Source organism: Mustela nivalis (assembly GCF_964662115.1).
Source record: "Mustela nivalis genome assembly, chromosome: 14".
Taxonomy (NCBI): Eukaryota; Metazoa; Chordata; class Mammalia; order Carnivora; family Mustelidae; genus Mustela; species Mustela nivalis.
In genome coordinates, this window is record NC_139033.1 from 4,487,855 (window position 1) to 4,508,630 (window position 20,776).

The window sequence follows — 20,776 nt, forward strand, 5'->3', positions numbered from 1 at the left end:
CATGTCATGTTAACATCTGCTTTCTCCCTTCAACTCTCTTGGCTACCTATCTTTCACCAGATCAGAGAGCAGAGTTGAGTTTTTTTCTGCTGAAAATTTTGTAACATGAACTTACTCCCAAGAAATAATTTCCCCTTTAATTGTTCTGGTTTGCTGAATTCCTTGCATAGGTATCCATAAGAAACACTTGCTCAGAATAAGTATTAAGTCAATGCTGTTGAACAAATAAATAAATCTGGCTAGGTGTATCCAGTTAGTTTAATCTTTCATGAATAATGAATGAAGACTCAAAACCTAAAAAATCTTACAAAATCCCTTCCCAGTAGTTGCAAAAGTCTTCAGAACTGAGTCAGAAATGTTGCTACTGAACTGGCCTTGAAATGACTTCTTGAGGAACTGTCCAACTCTTCCCTTCCAGCCAATCAAATGATGATTTAATCCCCTAGATGGGAAGCCCACAGGCAAGATCTTTAGCTCTACTTATCATCCGGATTCTCAACTTTTGCACAAGTTCATATTTCCTGCAACTAGCTACTTTCCAAGTTATTGGGCATCTCTTTTTTCCCTTCCTTCTTCCTTACCTGTCTCCCTTCCCCTCCTCCCCACCTCCATTCTCCCCTCTACCTCTTCTTCCTTCGCTAGTGGTAGCATTTACCTCACACTTCCCAGTGAGACAAGAATGTACCCAGGTGGGGCGCCTGGGTGGCTCAGTGGGTTAAGCCGCTGCCTTCGGCTCGGGTCATGATCTCGGGGTCCTGGGATCGAGTCCCGCATCGGGCTCTCTGCTTGGCAGGGAGCCTGCTTCCCTCTCTCTCTCTCTCTGCCTGCCTCTCCATCTACTTGTGATTTCTCTCTGTCAAATAAATAAATAAAATTAAAAAAAAAAAAAAAAAGAATGTACCCAGGAGAAGCAACTATGACAAACTAATGAAGTAACTTCACAGGGTATTACCCATTGAATTAGTGGAAATGCCAAGTATTTACCATGTGCTGCTCTAGCTAAGCCTTTTCCAAAGAACTAAGCAGACCTATGGGATATAATCAGACTAGAAGTTCATTTTTCTTCTGATAACTGAAGAGTTCATAGTTTTATTTTCAACACATAAGAAGGACTGAAGTACATTATAAATCCAGCTCTTAATTTTCAAAAGTAGGTGGATTTAAAGACTAGGGCATTAACAACATTCCTACATTTGTTAAAAAGGTATGTTCTATATTTAAATTAGATTTCTACCTATTCAGCCCTCAAACTCCTTCCTTGCAATAATTTCATAGTCTTGACCTTGGTTACTTAATTAATACTTCCATGACACCACCCTATAAAGATACAAGTAAAGAATTTTTACTTAATATTAAATAAAAAGAAAAAGTTTTAAACATAGATATGCATATACCTCCTTTCACATTTAAATAATATGAAAAAACTTATGTTTACAAATGTAACATCAATGAAAACCTTTAGCTCTTGTAATTTTCCCTAAGCTTTTCAGTTTAAGGATAGTACCATTTAATATTTGAACTAAATGCATTAACATAATTTTACCCATGACAGACTTTCTCTAGGTAAGGAATCATAGACTTTTAGAGCTTTCTGGAATGTCAGATATCATTAGGCACAATCCTTCCATTTTAAAAATGAAAAAACTTCCAAGTTAAGTGTTTGTCAAAGTCTTATAGCTGACTAATGGCAGGTAAGGGAGTTTAGCTCCTGACTCCCAGTTCACACAGTTAAAGTTCTATAGGTGAAAAATATTTAACTTGTTATCAGCCAATAAGTCAACAAAAATCAGAACTCCTCTTACCATATGTACGACTGACATTACACTGGTTTCAACTTTCAGTACTTCTGTACCATAAATTCTTAACTTGTGACTTACCCTGCTGAGTTGATCCAATAACCTCTGGTTCTGTTCTGATAATTCCTGGACGGCCCGTGTTTTTTCTCGATCTGCTTCCCGCAGATGAACCTGCTGCCTCTCCAACTCATCCTGAAGCTGTTTCACGTCACTCTCCAGCTCTGACACACGCCCTTCCCATTCCCCTTCTCGGTTCTCAAATCGTCTTCGCAGTTCGTGTTTCTCTTGTTCTAAGTGCTGGGTGAGAAGTGAAGAGGATTTTAAAAATGTTCAAAATTCACAGCCTTTTGCTTTTTTCTCTTCTCACACTTTCCTAACTTTTCTTTTTCCCAGCCAGTCAGCACAACAAAACACTCTGACACAAATAGGGAAAAGTTGCCTATTTCACAGCTACAAAAACATTCTTTTCTTGCAAAGTAGGGATGGCTCTGGCTTCACAAAGAGAATGCCATTTCTCTTTAAAATGCTTAATATTACTAAGTTTATTCTCATTCTTGAGAATGGATTGTGGACTTAGGAGTTCAGTTGAAATCGAACAAGTCATCCAATTAACTGGTGAACTATACATTTAAACAACTTAACAGAGTCCTTAAGGCTTCTTTTAGAATCATCTATTATGCTTGGCATAATATCAGGCACTTAGAATCAAGGAATTTTCAGAGATGGAAAAAACTCCAGAGATCCTTCAGATTAACCACCTTTTCTTATAAATGAGGTAACAGAAGATAAGAGGTCAAGTAACAAGCTCAAGGTCAATACTAGTAAAAGGCAGAGCTGAGATTTGTGTTTAAGTCATTGGACTCCGTTAGTGCTCTAAATCACAATTCAGTTAAGTATTTGTTGTGATATAAGGTATTATATTTTGATACCAAGCAAGTTCAGCTTCAGATATGCTTTAAATCATGGCCTATTAGCCCTGCATATTTATTTCTGATCCATCCATTCATTCTTAACTACCTACTATGGGTCAGCCACTGTGCTGGGGACACAGTGAAAAGTAAAACAGACAGGGTCCTTGCATTTACAGAGCTTTCATTCTAGTGGGAGAGACTGGTAAAAGTAGAAAGTTGTGTGTGACAAATGGTATGCAGTAAAAATACAGATGGCTTGAAGTAGCAGCTCAAAAAAAAAGGATTCTTTTGGGCGCCTGGGTGGCTCAGTGGGTTAAGCCGCTGCCTTCAGCTCAGGTCATGATCTCAGGGTCCTGGGATCGAGGCCCGCATCGGGCTCTCTGCTCAGCAGGGAGCCTGCTTCCTCCTCTCTCTCTCTGCCTGCCTCTCTGCCTGCTTGTGATCTCTCTCTCTGTCAAATAAATAAATAAATAAATCTTAAAAAAAAAAAAAGGATTCTTTTGAAGGAAGTAAGAGTATCTTTTTGTTTCTATGAGACAAATATGGATGTCTCTTTACAGAGCCAAGTACGCTCTACTTAAAAAGCATACTATGTACAAGAAAGCGAAGTCTGTATCCCACAGAGTATATTAAAAAGAAATTAAAGCAATAGTCCTCAATTTGGGGGGTTCTCAGAAAAGCTCTGATATAATTGTTGTAAATATACCCTCCTGGACCTGAATCCCAAAGACTGTGATTTGTCAAGAATGGGATGAAGCCTAGACATGCATCTATCTGCCTATCTATATTGGCTCTACAGGAAATTCTGAAGCACTGAAGGTTGATATCAAGCATTGATTGTTTCAACAAGCTAAAATGAGCATATGAATTTTCTTCAGAGTAGTCAGTCATCTTTTCTACTTGGTAAGGTATGCTCTTATTCTATCCAAGTTCTTACTCTTTGAATATTTTTTGCTGCTTTTGGAAAGCCTTAAGGCCAGTGTATACCTAAACATGAAAATGAAAATCAGTCTGTCACTTCACATCTAATATGTGTCTAGAAAAGAGATCACTCCATTTCGTCCTGTCATTTTATTCTCCTCTTTTGCTCTAAATGACCTGATGTTTCTTTTTTTTTTTTTTAAAGATCTTATTTATTTATTTATTGATTTGTCAGAGAGAGAGAGAGAGGAGTGAGAGCGAGCACAAGCAGACAGAGTGGCAGGCAGAGGCAGAGGGAGAAGCAGGCTCCCCGCCAAGCAAGGAGCCCGATGTGGGACTCGATCCCAGGACACTGGGATCATGACCTGAGCTGAAGGCAGCTGCTTAACCAACTGAGCCACCCAGGCGTCCCATGACCTGATGTTTCTTAAAGTCGAATTTATCCCCAAAAGATGAAAACATGCCATCACAGAGCAGTCAAAATAATATGCCAAAAAGATAAAACCAGTGATATGAAATGAAAATTCTGATCACATTAGCAAAAACAATTTTTACTGAAATCAATATATGGCCTCCCAGGTCGACCACTTCTGGGAGATAACTCACTTGGATATAATCATTCTACTGTATTTGTTGAAAAAGTCACATTATAGTTATATTTTATACAGCCTCTGTTTGGAGCATGCAGGGAAAGGAAGGACAAGGGAGGGACTTCTCATCAGCATGAGAACTTTCTGCTCTATGCTTCCCTCAACATTGCCAAACTCCAAAAATGAAAATGTTTTAGTCACCACAGAGACTTCAGAAAGATGAAATGCAGAAACAAATGCTAATTGCAATCCTAAAATTGTGATACTTGGTTTTATTCAGTTTTTCCAAAATGAAAAAGATCGAGCAGAAGGCAACAGCAAGAACTCAGTAATCACAGTGTTACTGAGAGGCCAGATAAATTAGGCTTGTGTTCTAAAAGAACAGAGAGACTTAAAAATATTCAGCAAACAGCTGTTAGCGAACAGCCCAACCAAGCAACTAAAACAATCCAATCCACTTGGAGTTGGGGGAGGGTTTGAGACAGGTGGTGCTAATCAGTCTATTCTGTCCTAATTCAGGTTTCCCTGAACACTGAAAAAAATCAACCAAGACTTTCTTATTAATGAACATACAGAATTTAGCCTTTTGTTCAAAGACAGGTTTTCTAGAATTGTATTTTCAACTTAGTGAAATTAACCAGGAAACTCTAGGCAGCATATTGGGACATGTGGAGGTAAGGGGTTGTTCTGTTATTCATTTAATGTTATATTTATTTTGTTATGCATTATTTTAAAAGTTAGTATCTATACCTGAAACTAATAATGTTACATTATGTGTTAACTATACCTCAATAAACAAAAGAAGGAAAGTTAAGATCAAAACTGTCAAGGTCATCGAAAACAAGAAAAGTCTAAGAAAACGTTACAGCAAAGAGGAGACTAAGAAAATCAAAATGCAATGTATTCAGGATGGGATCCTGGAAAAGAAAAAAAAAAAAAGGTAAAGCCTAAGGAAATCTGAATAAACTGAGGAGTTTAGTTAACAACATATCAGTATTAATTTTTTTCATTATGGCAAGTGTACCATAATATGTTAATAACAGGGGAAACTGGGTTTGTGGCATATGGAAACTTACTGTACTATCTTTCTATGTTTTCTATAAACCTGAAACCATTCTTAAAAAAATAAAAATTTATTGAAACCCCTGAAAAAATGAAAGTTAATACCATTAGCCCATCTAAAATTGGTTGTTACAGAAATTGGATTTCTGCAAAGAATAAAAAAAATACCACCATTCTCCTAAGTCTAGGATATACAATGAAAAAGTACTAATTTTTAAGTGGACCAAGCACTGAATACAAGGAAGGACCTCTGCATTGCCTCTCCAAATCTACTAGTGACTCTCATTATGTGATTATTTTCACTTTACTTGTTTGGCCCTTTTAAAAACACTGTACTAAAATCATGAGAATTGGCCTAAGGAAGGGAGAAGAAAATGTGGTTGAGGGAAAATACTACCTTTGCAGTAAGAGAAAATTCATACTCAGCTAGAATAGGAAAAAAGGGGATCTTGTATGTTAAAAATGTTTTTGAAAACTAAATATTTAATTTCTGAAGAAAAAAATATATAAATAAATGCAAGTTACTGTCTTAGTTCATATTCTGGTAAAAAACTAAGGACTTAGTGGATATAAGATTTAAAAGCAAAAGGGCAGGGGTGCCTGGGTGGCCCAGTTGGTTAAGCCTCTGCTTTCAGCTCAGGTTATGATCCCAGCGGTCCTGGAATCGAGCCCCCACATTGGGCTCCCTGCTCAGCGGGGAGCCTGCTTCTCCCTCTCTTCCCTGCTTATGCTCTATCTCACTACCTCTCTCTCTCTCTTAAATAAATAAAATCTTTTAATTAAAAAAAGAAAAGAAAAAGCAAAAGGGCTCATTGTAGATGCAGACTTTTTTTTAAAGTAGGCTCCACCCCCAGCATGGAGCCCAGTCATAGGGCCTGAACTCACCACCCAGAAATCAAGACCTGAGATGAGATCAAGAGTCCAGTGCTTAACAGACTGAGCCACCCAGGTGCCTCCAGAAGAAATACAGTTTAAAAAATAACTTTAGGAGTGGGGCACCTAGATGGTGCAGTCAGTTAAGTGTGGGAGTCTTGGTTTTGACTAGGGTCTGAGATGATGGGAGTCCTGCATAGAACTCCAGGTTCAGCCTGGAGTCTGCTTGGGATTCTCTCTTCCTCTTCCTTGCCTATGCCCCCTCACTCCCCATTCTCTCTAAAATACATAAATAAATCTTAAAAAAATAACTTTAGGGGTGCCTGGTTGGCTCAGTTGGTGAAGTATGGGACTCCTGGTCTTGGGTTGTGAGTTTGAGACCCAGAGTGGGCATAGACTGCCTAAAAAATAAAATCTTAAGGGGTGCCTGGGTGGCTCAGTCAGTTAAGCCGCTGACTCCTGATTTTGGCTCAGGTCATCATCTCAGGGTCCTAGATCAAACCCCACATTTGGCTCTGGCTCAGCAGGGAGTCTGCTTCAGCATTCTTGCTCCCTCTGCACACCCCCCACCCTGCTCTCTCTCCTTTCTCTCTTTAAAATAAATAAATCTTTTTTTTTTTTTTTTAAGATTTTATATATTTATTTGTCAGAGAGAGAAGGGAACAGCAGGCAGAGAGAGAAGCAGGATCATTGTGGAGCAAGGAGCCTGATGTGGGTCTTGATCCCTGGTATTATGACCCGAGCGGAAGGCAGACGCTTAACTGACTGAGCCACCAAGGTGGCCCAAGAATAAATGAAATAAAATCTTTAAAAAAAGACAACAATTTAGAACTCTAAGCATATGAAAACACAATTCAGTGAATGAATAAAATACAATATAGTCAATTTAAGGGTCGGAAAAAGATGACCAAATCTTCCAGTCTTTCAAATTAATCCTCATTTTAACCTGAGATATACAGCTAAAAAAATTGTTATCCTTTAAAACATTAAAGACTTTAAATACTGTGCCTTTAAATGAGAGAGCACGGGCGCTTGGGGGACACAGTGGGTTAAAGCCTCTGCCTTCAGCTTAGGTCATGATCCCAGGGTACTGGGATCCAGCCCCGCAGGGTCCCAGGATCCTGGGATTTCAGCCCCTCTGCTCAGCAGGGAGCCTGCTTCCTCCTCTCTCTCTGCCTGCTTCTCTGCCTACTTGTGATCTCCGTCTGTCAAATAAATAAATAAAAATCTATTAAAAAAATAAATGAGAGAGCAGTATAAAATTAAGACTTTATGTTTTAAATGACAAAACAAAGTCTTAGGTTTGGCACACAGAATTGGGAAGGTATTCAATATTAACTAATGAATAGGTAGGAAAAAAGTCTTGACAATGGCTTATTGGTCCTGAAGTTAGAAAGGTGCTAATTTTGAAGTAGTAAGGAACAGAGGGGACTAAAACAAGACCAATCTCATTATTTAACAGTCAAGCCAACATTGTCTCAGAGTCCACTCATGTGTTAATCTTTCAAACCAACCTGTGGGAAAATATGTTTGACTCCACTGACAATTTCTGGAAAATTACAAATGCTTTTTAAAGGGCAAGTCCTCTACTCTTAAATATGTAAGAGTGGTGGTATTAAACTTTAGACAGTATTTTGTCTAAACAGACATTCTAAAATCTAGGCTGCTTAAAATATATACTATGAGGAAAGTTCACTTGCAAGTATCAAATGAAATCTTTCTCTATTAGGTTTTGGTCAATTAACAAGAATTAAAAGAAGGACCTAATTAAAACAAGGACCTAATGACAGTATCTTCATGAAATATTTTTTAATGTACTTCTTGAAAAAACTAAAAATTCTTAATGATAATCTTCAAACATACCTCGAAGAAATAGTATAACTGAACCCTCCAATACTCATCCTCAGTAATGATTAATATTTAGCTTTTAAAAATAAACATTTTAGGGGCACCTGGGTGGCTCAGTGGTTTTAAGCCTCTGCCTTCCGCTCAGGTCATGATCCCAGGGTCTTGGGATTGAGCCCCGCATCCGGCTCTCTGCTCAGCAGGGAGCCTGCTTCCCCCTCTCTCTTTGCCTGCCTCTCTGCCTACTTGTGATCTGTCAAATAAATAAATAAAATCTTAAAAAAAAATTTTTTAAAAAGTATATATAACATAAACTTTACCATTATAACCATTTGTAAGTGAACAGTTGAGTAGTGTTAAGTACATTCACAATGTGGTGCAACCACAACCTCCAGAAATTAGAATAAATTTTTAATACTAGTGTTCATATGGTAACCTGTTGAGGAATGAAGATTTTATAAACTAGTTTAAGAGGTTTAAACGATTTGTTACTGTCTGGTCAATAGCAAAAAGTTAAAGGTAATTTACTCTTTTACAACAGAATCTTTATTGTTACACAATTTAAAAATCTTTTTCTTTCGTTGAAGAAATGTACAATGGCTCCACATGGAACCCAGGATGTGTGTAATTGCACACTCAGGATTACTCTGAAATCTATCAGTAATCAAACTGACTGATATGATGTTCCTTTCAAGTTAGATGTCTCTTCAATCAAGTCCCTCACTGAAGGAATTTCAGATCACAAGTATAAATCTCTACAGTAGTATTCTTATATACAGTCATGTAACCAAATCCCATTTTCAAAAAAAGCACCCTTTTATTTCTAGACCTCTACTTCAAGTGAAAATTAAACAATTCAATTCATTGGATTGCTTTTTGGCAGTCTACTTATAGGTTTCACAAAACCACTTTTCAGAGAGATATCTCAGGGGTTCATCGACTGGCAGACCTAGTTAACAGGCCAACTGAACTACAGGGCACTCACTGGTTTCCTTTTTTCCCCCTGATTTACTTTTGATATGTCGCTAGACCACAAACACACTTAAATCTTATTACTGAAAAGTTTCTGAATTTACATTCTGACTGTTCAACCAGTAGCAAAGATATGGAAACAGACTAGGGTCAATTTCAGCCTTAGTCAGGACTGTACTATTCTCTTACAACTAAGAATAAAAAGAACTGGTTGCGACCGAACTGGGAAACAATAGTAAAGGCACAGGCAGACAAAAATTCCACTGCCAGAGATGCCCCCCACCTCCTTTTAAAAACAAATCTCTTTAATTTAGAAAGGCTGGCATTCCATACCACTTTCAAGGCCCTTAAGAACAGGCATAGCTCTGAGAAAGACTTTGGTCCAGAGAACTAGCAGAAATCTTACAGACACTTTAAGAGGTATTTATAACAGTTAAAGTAATAGGGTTCTGGGAGGTTGCATTTAGCCATGGAATTTTGCATGCATGAGGCCTGGAACACAGAATACTGTTTAAATACAAAATACACAGAAGTGCCGAGGTCCAAATTAAATCCACTACCAACGGTCACATGCTGAGCCCAGGCTTGCCTGATTTCTGCAATGGAACCACATTTCCTAATCCCTGAGTATTTGAAGGCTATATAAAGCTCCTTTAGGGGCACTTGTTTCCCACAACTCTGAGCTGCCAGGAAGTTAAGACAAGGGCATCTGGAGGCCTTAACGCCAAAACTGGAAGGCTTTAGACTAACACCCTGATTAGAGATTAACTACTCTGAAAACCTGGAGCATATTTTAAATGCTTCCCGGCTTCCTCATTTCTCTGTGTGCAGACATCACCTCAGCACTGTATAAATTAGTCATACTGTAAGCTCGATTTTAGATGTAGTGTACAGTACATATATAGAATGGCCCACAGCGGGGCTGGGGCTGTGCATGGACCCGTCTGCTGAAGTCAGATGGATTCACTGTTGCCCCGGTGTGATAACTGAAAACCCTCTAGCCTACCCCTGCCCTCAGGTGATTTTCTGTTGAGGTAGCGTGAGCAAGGAAGGAGTGGGGTGGGTGAGTGGCTGCCGGGAGGGCTCTACCTGCTTCCCACCCATCCCACGAGGGACGTCCTCACCTCCAGCTTGTCTGTCAGCTCCTTGTGCATCTGCTCGTACTGCCGGCTCATGTCCTGGTTCCTCTCGAGCAACGCCTTGCCCAGCCGGGCAGCCAACACCAGATCCTTCTCCTTTTGCCGGATTACCGACAGCAGCTCGGGATCCTGGGCGGGTGGCGGCTGCAGTCCGGACCCCTCGGCCGGAGGCCCGACCTCGGCCTGAGAATGCTCCCCGGGGTCGGACGGCCTTTCGCCGGCCGCCAGCAGCGCCAGCTCCTCCTCTAACGCCAGTTCCAGCTCCCCGGGGCCCCCCGGGAAGGAGATGAGGGCGGCGGCGGCTGGACTCCCGACTGCGTCCGCGGCCGCGGCGGGCAGCTCCATGCAGCAGGCGCTGTCCGGCTCGGCGGGTGCTGAAGCGCGGCCGGCCAAGCCCAGGCAGAAGGCGGACATGGCCCGCGCGCGCGGAGCCCGCAGCGGTGCGGCCCGGCCGGCGCGCGCCAGGCTGCAGGGGGGGAGGGGCCCTGCCGCGCCGCTCCGCGCCCCGCGCCTCGCCCCGCGCCGCGGCACGCGCCCCCCGGGTCCCCGCGAGCCCTGGGCGCGGCGCGCGCCGGCCCGCCCCTCCCCCGCGCCCGCGGCACGCGCCCCCTCCCCCCGCCCCCGGGCTCAGCTGCTCAGCGCGCGCTGGGGAGGAGGTGGGGGTGGCAAAGGGAATGGCTGAGGAAGGGAAGACCGAGGGGAGGCGAAGCGCGAGGGGAGGTAGCGAGGAACGCCGCTGCCGCTGCCGCCGCCGCCGAGTTTTCAGCCGCCCTGTTGCTGCTGCTGCTCCTGCTGCCGCTGCCGCCGCCGGCCGGGCAGCGCCTCACGGGGCGGGCTGCGCTCCGCTGTCGCTGCGACGCTCGCTGCTGCTGCCGGCGGCCGCTCTCTGCAGCCGCGCTCCATGTCCCTCGGCTCGGCGGCAGCCCCAGCAGCAGCGGCGGCGGCGGCGGCTGCTGCAGGCGCCGAGGCGGCGGCTCCACATCGCGCGCCGCGCAGCCGGCCGAGCTCCTTCCTGCCTCCCTCAGCTCCTCCCGCTCACCGGGCCGGCCGCACCCCGCCCCGGGCTTCCGGCCGCGCCCCCTCTCCCCGCCCCTTGCCGGCGCCTGACGCGCTCCGGCACCTGTTCGCCGCGCCCGCGCGGGATTCGCCGGCTCGCGGGTCTCCTCAGCGGCGCCCAGGTGGCGCCGGCAGCCTTAACCCCTGCGCTGCCTCAAGCCCGGGGAAGGCTGCGCGCGCCGCCTGGGGAGGCGGCTGGCGCATCCCTAACGGTCGGGGCGGCTCCCCGGCGCGGCCACGCCCCCCCGGCCTCGTTCCCACGTCGGGTGTGGGCCCGCCCCCAGCACGCTCACCTCGGGGTGTGGCCTCGCTCTCACCTCGGAGCACGGCCCCGCCCCCAGCCTTTTTCTCACCTCGGTGCGCGGCCCCGCCTCCGGGCTTGCGCCCACTCGTGGCCTGGGTTGTTTCTCCGAGTTCCGTGGAGATCAGTTTTCTCGCGCCTTACGTGGTCTCGTAGAAGACTGGGGACCTTCTTCCAAGGCCGAGCCCCGGCAGAGACTCGTGGTCATGGAATTTTGGTCTGGGCCCCCACCCTCAGAGCTAAACAGTCAGGAGAGGGAGCCCTAGAGAGCAGGAGGGAGAGGGATGACTTCAGAAACCAGGCATTTTAATGATGATGACTCAGGGATATGAGGGACCAGATGCCTTCAAGATCAAAAGCCCCGAAAGAAAGGGTTATGTTGAGAAAATAACGGAAAAAACTGCTCACCAATGGGAATATGAAACAGAATTGCCTTGATAATGACTTCTGTATGTTAGGTCTTAATATGTGCCATGTCTTGTGCTGAGTGCTTTGTACTCATTATCTTAGATAATCCTAACAAGAAACCTATCAAGTGCTGACGCTCTTTCCATTTTACAGGGAGGAAATTGAGGCATCGAGAGGTGGAGTTATCTGCCCACTAGATCACACCCAGGCAGACTGACTCCAGGATTTTCATAAGTCCTTATTATTTACTTTTCTTGAGAAGTCTCGAGGAAGAGAAAACGGTAATTTGTGACCAAGATGTCCTGGGTGGATATAGAAGGTGTTATCAGGAAGCTTCCGGCAATGATCAAAACAAGAACTGAAAAGTCTACTGGGAGACTCCAGGCAGTTCTTGCTCTGACCTCACTGGTGATGCTCGGTCTCCTATTTTCAGAAACAATCCCATCTGAAGCTAGAATTGGTCCCTATTCTTTTCTTTTCCTCTTGAATAACAACCCATTCTTGAGTTAGATCATAACTTGATTCTTTTCATCACAGCGAGGTGGAAATTTCCGGACACCAAGAGACTGAAATGGGTCAACTGGCTTCTCCTATTTGTTTGTTTGTTTGTTTGTTTTCTTTATTAAATTCAGAGCCTGTCAATATTCTGGTGTAAACATGAGACTGAACCTCAGGTCTGGTTTTGTTTGTTTGTTGATTGGAGAGGAGGCAGACAACTGAAGGATTCCCTCATAAATTGTAAAGCTAAATTTAGGAAGTCGACCATGGTACTGTTCCAACAGCAGTGGATGTTCTAACACTTTTTATTATGCCTCTTGACTAGAAATTGCGGACCCAGGGTGAGATCCGACTGCAACTCCCTTTGGTCTTTTTTGGTCACAAAAGGACAAATTTCTTCCTAATCTATTTTATAGAGAAACAAATATGAAGAGCAAAAGGGATTCCTAATCAAAAAGAGTTTTAGAGGGGGAAAAAATCTTTCCAGTGCCTTTAATGGAGCACATAAGTTTCATATCTACACAAATAGTAATAGTATATAGGCATATAGATGTACAAAAAAGAGGGGGTCAGAGCTTTGTCTCTCCTTGATGCAGACTTGGCAGCCTATCTTTCCTGAAAGGTATTTGACTTGCCTTTCTTAGAGCTCAGTGGCTCTCCTCTATTAGACTTACTTGTTATTGTGAGAAAGAACTACAGTTAACTCTAGCTCCTGACGATCCTTCTAAACAATGTTCCTCCACCGAAACAGACTAAGAGGTGATAATTTTTTATTATAGATTTGCCCTAAGCCCGATGTTTCTTAGGGCAAAGGAAACCAGCTCAAATTTAGAGAACTATTCAGAATCGTGGACTGTTTTTGATCTCACAACCTCCTTATACTCTTAAAAATTACTGAGGATCTCAAAAACCTTTTTGTAGGTTTAGATATTTATATTTACTTAAATAGTAAAAATTAGAACATTTAAAACATTAATTCATGGGGCACCTGGGTGGCTCAGTAGGTTAAGCATCTGGCTCTTGATCTCCACTCAGGTCTTGGTTGTGAGTTCAAGCCCCACATTGGGCTCCACTCTGGGCATGGAGCCTACTTTAAATAAATAAATAAAGATACTTAGAATACATCTGATACATGTTAACATAGTGTATTTTTATGAAAAAATATATTCCCAAATAAAAAATGAGTGAGAAGAGTGCCGGTATTTTTCATTTTTACAAATGTCTTTAATGTTTGGCTTAGTAATAGAAAATTGGATTTTTATATCTGCTTTTCCTTTTGATGTAGTGATATTTTGTTCAGATTGAAATATACAAAGTTGGGGCAACTGGGAGGCTCGGCCGTTTAAACATCTGCCTTCAGCTCAGGTCATGATCCCAGGATACTGAGGAAAATATTTTTTTTTTTTTTAAAAAGGAATATTAAAAAGGAAATCTGGTCTCACAAAGATGTAGTTGGGGAAAGAAGGAATATTTTAATAGCCTTTATAGATCGTTGTGAATATTTCTCTTTGATATTACATTAAAACTTGGCAAGTGGTAGCTTCTTAAAGGTTAGTTGCCATGTGGAATCTAAAACATTACCAAGCAAATGCATTAATCTATATTTCATTTTGAATGTATCTTTTAGCCACATATGACTGATTCTGTAACAGCACATATTGGTCATTTGGAAAATATCAGTTCACTAAGCTCTATAAATCTTTCAAATATTGTGACATGTCATTATAGTATATTTAAAAAATCACAGTTACTAATATCATCACTGATCTCATCAGAAAAGTCTTCAAGTATTGGCAAGCTTTCATGCTCAGTGAGTGGCTAAGAGTTTTTTGGAATTCTAATTTCCACTGAAAATCTCCAATATTATCATTGGTACAATACTGTCAATTATTTTCCTTGAAATAACAGGCTTGCTTCATTAATTTTTGAGAAACTCTCTGCTAGATACCCAAATCTGAATGCCATAGTTTGCCATTCATTTGTTCGTTCATTCAAGTAAGAAAGGCATTTCATGACCAATATGACTAGTTCAGCTCACAACTCAAATCATGCTTCATCTCAAGGTGACCACTATACTTGGGCATACAGCAGAGTGCTTCGTGGGTACTGCCCATTTTATCACATGGACCATTATAAAAATATGTATGTACTTGCTTTGGTAGCACATATACTAAAAAGGGTTATACTCAAGGGGTCAGTATTTAATAAATGTAAGACTAGCTCTGCCCGACCCCCGCCACCCGCCCCGAGCACATGTAGTGAAAAGAAACAGTGAACGCTGGTACCACTTTCTTGATTCATGCTAATGTATCAGTAGTGTTATCCACCAGTGTTTTCACACCACCAAGGGCCAATGTTAATGCAGTGAAAAATGAAAATAGTTACTGATTAGATGATTAGTATTATTAAGAAATTAGTTTTGCTATTAATGAATAAAGTGAGAGTTACTAGCATTTCAATGATTATGAAAAGAGTGTTTATTGGGGCACCTGGGTGGCTCAGTGGGTTGAGCCTCTACCTTCGGCTCGGTTCGTGATCCCAGGGTCCTGGGATCCTGGGATTGAGTCTCCCATCCGGCTCTCTGCTCCCTGGGGAGACTGCTTCCCATCCCACTCCCTCTGCCTGCCTCTCTGCCTACTTGTGATCTCTCTATATCAAATAGATAAATCAGATCTTTTAAAAAAATATTTATTTTATAGATTCCCTGAAAGGGTCTTTGGGACTTTCTGGAGTTAGGGAATCACATGCTGTGTTGGTTTAGAACCATTCAAAACCCTCAGGTCAGTCTTGACCTAGAAGAATGAACAAGTACCTTGCCTACATGGAAATTAGAGCCAGGACTCAAAACCCATCAAAGCAAACTTATGAAAACCCTCAGGCTTCTCAGAAGCTAATTGTTTAGTTTATTCTGTGTCATACTAGATATGATAATATCCAAAATATATTCAGCATTGCATTCCTGACATCCTTTCTATGACATCTGATTTAATCCTCATAACTCCATGCTAGTATGGAACACCAATATATATTACTACAGGATACTGTGATGCTAGTGGTTTAGGCCTGTGCTGACTTTAAAGTGCTTAATAACTATGCCTCACTTCACTTTTTTTTTTTGAAGACTTTATTAATTTATTTGACAGAGAGACAGTGAGAGAGGGAACACAAGCAGGCAGAGTGGGAGAGAAGATGCAGGCTCCCTGCTGAGTAGGGAGCCCAGTGCGGGGCTCAATCCCAGGACCCTGGGACTATAACTTGAGCCAGAGGCAGATGGTTAACCAACTGAGCCACCCAGGGGGCCTCACTTTACATTTTTATCACTTATATACTTCTTTAAATATATCTGCATTAACATTACTCTTAGTATCTCCGTATTCTGGTTGAACTTGGGTACAACCCTTCTTAACATACCATGGATGGATTTCTGCCTAATACATCACTAAGGGAAAACCATGGAACTGTCTTTCTTTAGAGATCCTGATATGTCCAAATATGACAACACTCATTGAATTTCCCCCAAGTTGTTTATTTTTATTAACATCTTGATCTGCAACAAAACAAAACAAAACAAAACAAAACAAAAAACTGGAAAGTGTAAAAGACAAAACATTTCCCGGAAAATTTGTTTTTGAAAAGTCAAGTGTTGAAGAAGCACAAGGAACTGGCAAAAACATGTGATAAAGCAGTTCTGTGCTTGGTATTTTCATTCAGCAATTACAAGAGTGTGTGCGCTTTTTAAGTTGTATATTTTATTTATGAACTAGTCGTGGGAACATAAAAGTCTCAAAAATTCCTCAAATGTTACCCAAAAGCTTTTTATATTTTTTGGAGATGAATTGGTTCAACATTTTGCAAAATATGGTATGTACGCCCCTAGTGATTCTCAACTTGATTTTTAGGGGTAAAACATTAACTTCCATGGCTGGCATTCACCAGCATCAGCCTTTCCTGGTGTGGGAGTGTGTTTTCTCCAGTCCCCACTGCGGTGCCCCACCTTGCCCAGGTGGGGCCCCTTCCGAGCCCCCAGCAACCCCCTTCACCAATAGGATCTCACCTTGACAGTCCCCTCACATCTTTCCTCTTACCCCTGCAAGGGTCCTCGCCTGGACCTGGATCTCCATCCCACGCTTCCTTTCACCTTTTCCCCAGACTAACATTCTGCCTGAATTTCCACTTCCAGCCTCCCCATTTCCCCATCCTGCCAAGCAGCTGGTTTCTCTGGGCACCTGGTACTCTACTCATCTGAAGTCTCATCCTGCCCCTGCTCTGACTTTCTCAGCTTCTGTCCCCTCCCACCACTATTCCTGCTCACTTTTTCAGGTGATAGTTCCCCTCTCCCAAGGATTTGGGAGGTCCCCTGCCTTTTTACCTCTGCCCATTATTTCCTCACTACTGTTGTTTTAAGCCCCAGACTCATCCCCTTCTCATCACCTCCCTTCTCATAGAGCATCTCCAGTCTTTCCCCTTACCAATGAAGAGCATGGACTCCTGAACCACACTTCTTGGACTGGAATCCCAGTTCCACCATTCATGAGTTGGGTGATTGATCTGGGACCTAGATGCCTCAGTATCCTCATTTACAAAATGAGGATAATTGTTCTTACCTAATAAGGTTGTTATAAAGACAAAAAGATTTTTTTTTTTTTTTAGATTTTATTTGTCAGAGAAAGAGACAGCAGAAGGAGGCAGAGAGAGAAGCAGGCTCCCTGCTGAGTAGGGGGCCTGACACAGGCCTGGATCCCAGATGTCACCCAGATGCCCAAAATATATTTTTTTAAGTTTTTATTTATTTATTTGACAGAGATCACAAGTAGGCAGAGAGACAGGCAGAGAGAGAGGAGGAAGCAGGCTCCCTGCTGAGCAGAGAGCCCGATGTGGGGCTCCATTCCAGGACCCTGGGATCATGACCTGAGCAGAAGGCAGAGGCTTTAACCCACCGAGCCACCCAGGTGCCCCATGACCAAAATATTTTTTTAAAAATAAAATAAATGCATTAAGCTAAAAAAAAAAAAAGAGCCAGTTCAAATTTTAAAAATTTCAATATAGATAACAATGGGAATGGCAAGATCATAGTGACGTAGAATTAGGATATAGTAGACTTATTGAAAGTGATAATCTGGGGTTCCTGGCTGAGATCTGCCACTGACCAGCTAAGCTAAGTACATTTGAGCAAGGCATTTGACATGCTTGGGCTTTGGTTTCCTCATCTGTATGGTACTAAAGGTGGTCTGGATCACCATCTCCTCATCCTCTAAACCAGTGGTTCTCAACTGAGGGTGATTTTGCCCCCTGGGAACATTGGACACTATCTGGAGATATTTTTGGTGGTCACAGCTAGGAATGGGGGTTGCTTCTTGGCATCTAGTGGGTAGAGTCCAGATATGCTGCTAAATATTCTACAATGTACGGGATAGCCCTACAACAAGAATTATTTGTCCCTAAATGTCAATAGTGCGGAGGTTGAGAAACTGTTCTAAAATAACAAGCTTCTTGCGGTAAGCAGCTTAGTTGGGTAAGCAGCTGACTCTTGATCTGCTCAGGTCTTGACCTCAGGGTCATGAGTTCAAGCCCTGCATTAGGCTCCACACTGGGCATGGAGCCTACTTAAAAAAATAAATTAATTAATTAAATAAAACAAACTTCTGAATTTGGCCATGTTATTTGTCTAGAAGAGATATAAATGGCCATGCACAAGAAGGGCTATGATGTGAGCCCAAGGGTGTTTTGGGCTTATTTAGGAATTCCCAGCGGGGAATCAGCCCATCATGGAACCATACCACTTAAGCAAATAAATACATTAAGTAACAACAAAACCTCTTCTGTTTTGGGCTGACTTGCTCCCTATTCTCCCCACCCTCTTCTAATGATGTGGCTGGCTGTCCTCATTGTCCAAACTCATCAGAAAATGACTGTTTTATGTTGGAGAGTTAGCTATTTTTGGTCCTTCCAAAGCCCACACCAAGAAGGTTTTGTGATTTAATTTTCCTGATGTTCACGTTTCCCTGCTTCTTTTCAGCAATCTTGGCCCTAAACATACTGCTGATGCGTTTTTGCTGCATATATATCATTCATCTGAAGCTATTTTTAGGCCTTTCCTACTTTTATTTCATTTCCAGAATTTGGCAAACATTTGTTATGTCTTGTTACTTCTGCATCACGTTCTGGTTTAATCTGTTTGGCAGGCAAGTTATTTATATCTGTTGATACTGCTCATACTAACAATGTCTTGAGTGAATTTCTCCCATTTTCCCCCTTTATTTTTCTTTGTCCATTTAGAGGAAGCCGACTATAGAAATAATATATCATCCAGGTGCCAGGCCAACTGAAGACTTCTGGTAGGTAGATAAGATAACTTTAATCTATTTTTTATATTTTGTGTTATCATTGCTGCTACTGTCCTTCTTGCTTTTAGTAAAATCTATTGTGGACCCTTTGAGGTCTTCTTGATATCAGAGAAATGGTCATTTTCTGAAGAGCCAAGTTTTCACTGCATGTCCTACAGAATGTAGCTATGTTTGTGTCTGGAGTGTATATGCAGGTGTGAGATATATAGACATGTTACGTGTTCTTGGAAGATAGCTGGAAAAACACACCAGTTAATATAATTTATAATTGACAGGGACTGGAAGAAATAATGTTTATTGATGATTAAATATTTCTATGGGTGGATTAATTTTTTTTTTAATTCACAAATTATAAGGGTGCCTGGGTGGTGCATTTGGTTAAGCACCCGACTTGGTTTTGGCTTAGGTCATCATCTTGGGGTTGTGAAATCAAGTCCTGTGTTGAGCTCTGTGATCGGCGTGGAGTTTGCATGAAATTCTCTCTCCCTCTCCCTCTGCCCCTCCCACCCATGCGTGCTCTCTCTCTCTCAAATAAAATAAATCTAAAAAGTAATAATAATAAAATTGCCAAAAAATAATAAAATTAACAAATTATAGGAAAACTCAATGGATTGTATAATTATCAAGGCAGTTGGCCAGTTAATTATTTACTGAATAACCATCAAAAGTTGTTACAGATTTGGAATTAAAATAAGACCTTAGGATTTATGAAAACATAATCCCTACCCTCAGAGAGGATTCCATCATTGCCTGTGTAGGAGAGTGTGGTCAGGCTGGGATCCAAACACTCGGGTTTGTCTGTAGTTTACACCAGAGGAAATACATTATATATAGTGGTTAAGAATATGACCTCTAGGGAAGGACCCAGTTTCAAATTGAGTCTCCCCCAGTTGCTAGCTGAATAATCCTGTGAAATTTAGTTAACCTCTGTGACCACCAGCCATTGTGTAAATATGTTACTTTGTCCCCTAATGTGTTCTGAAAACCTAGCTCAGTGCCTAGCATTTAATAGGTACTGGATAAATTTTTATAATGAATGAAGAATGCATGTAAAGCACTAAGACATTACCTGTATATAGTCAGTGCTCATTCAATAAGATGTTAAAAAAGAATCTTGATCTCAGAATGCCAGATTTATTCCATATGAACACAGTATAGTTTGTATTAAGCTCTTCGTTTACTTAAAACATTCATTGTTCTGCAGTGTTTGGTTATTATATATGGACAACAGAGGCATATATGCTGTGATACTTGACTCAAAAGTTTATAGTTTAATAAAGGATAGAAAACATGAACAGAATTAACTGTAAGGGCACCTGGGTGGCTCAGGTGGAGAAGCACCTGACTCTTGATGAGGGCTCAGGTCGTGACCTCAGGGTTCTGAGGTTAAACCCTGCGGTGGGCTCTATGTTCAGCTGGGAGTCTGCTTGAGATTCTCTCTTTCTCTCTCTCTCCCTCTTCCTTTGTCCTCCCCCTGCTCTCTCTCTCTCTCAAACAAATAAATCTTAAAAAAAAAAAAGAAAAAGTAAATATAATTATGCAGTTGATGCATCAACAACATGAGTTGATTTGAGTGGGTCCACCTACATATGGACTGTTTTGGAGAACTACAGTACAGTACTATAAATGTATTTTCTTATGATTTATTTAATAACTCTTTTCTTCTCTAGCTTACTTTATTGTAAGAATACAGTCTAGGGGCATCTGAGTGGCTTAATCTGTGAAACGTCGGGCTCCTGGTTTTGGCTCAGGTCATGATCTCTCTCAAGGTCATGGGATCAAGCCCTGCAATGGGCTCTGTGTTCAACATGGAGTCTACTTGGGATTCTCTCCCTCTCTCTCTCCACCCCTTCCCCCACGTGCCGTGCATTCTGTCTCAAAATAAATACAATCTTTAAAAAAGATACAGTTTATAATACATATAACATACAGAATATGTATTAATTAACTATGCTATTGGTAAGGCTTCTGCTCAGTGGAAAGCTATTAGTTAAGTTTGGGAGAGTCAGAAGCTATACACAGATTTTTTTCCTGCCCTGGGGTTTGGCATTCCTAACCCC

General features: G+C 41.9%; 2 protein-coding genes across 6 annotated transcripts in view; one reads left to right on the plus strand and one right to left on the minus strand.

The window, feature by feature from the left end:
- The window catches only part of BICDL1 (BICD family like cargo adaptor 1), a 102,313-nt gene extending 91,722 nt beyond the window's left edge, over positions 1-10,591 (minus strand). The window contains exons 1-2 of one of the 5 annotated variants that reach the window (XR_014302942.1): positions 10,095-10,591; positions 1,878-2,093 (exon numbers count right to left, since the gene is read on the minus strand). Coding sequence is in view for 4 of the 5 variants with exons in the window: in XM_082699710.1 (XP_082555836.1) it covers positions 1,878-2,093; positions 10,095-10,523 (645 nt within the window). In the remaining variant the exon portion in view is untranslated. The remainder of the gene's footprint in view (positions 1-1,877; positions 2,094-10,094) is intronic. The other 4 variants (XM_082699710.1, XM_082699707.1, XM_082699709.1 and 1 more) reach the window with 4 other exon arrangements.
- Positions 10,592-10,681: 90 nt separating this feature from the next.
- LOC309848296 (uncharacterized protein) lies at positions 10,682-12,487 on the plus strand. Its single transcript, XM_082699720.1, has 2 exons — positions 10,682-11,683; positions 12,028-12,487. The coding sequence occupies exons 1-2, from the start codon at positions 10,784-10,786 to the stop codon at positions 12,037-12,039; spliced, it is 912 nt and encodes a 303-aa protein (XP_082555846.1). The 5' UTR covers positions 10,682-10,783; the 3' UTR covers positions 12,040-12,487.
- The last annotated feature ends 8,289 nt before the right edge of the window (positions 12,488-20,776 follow it).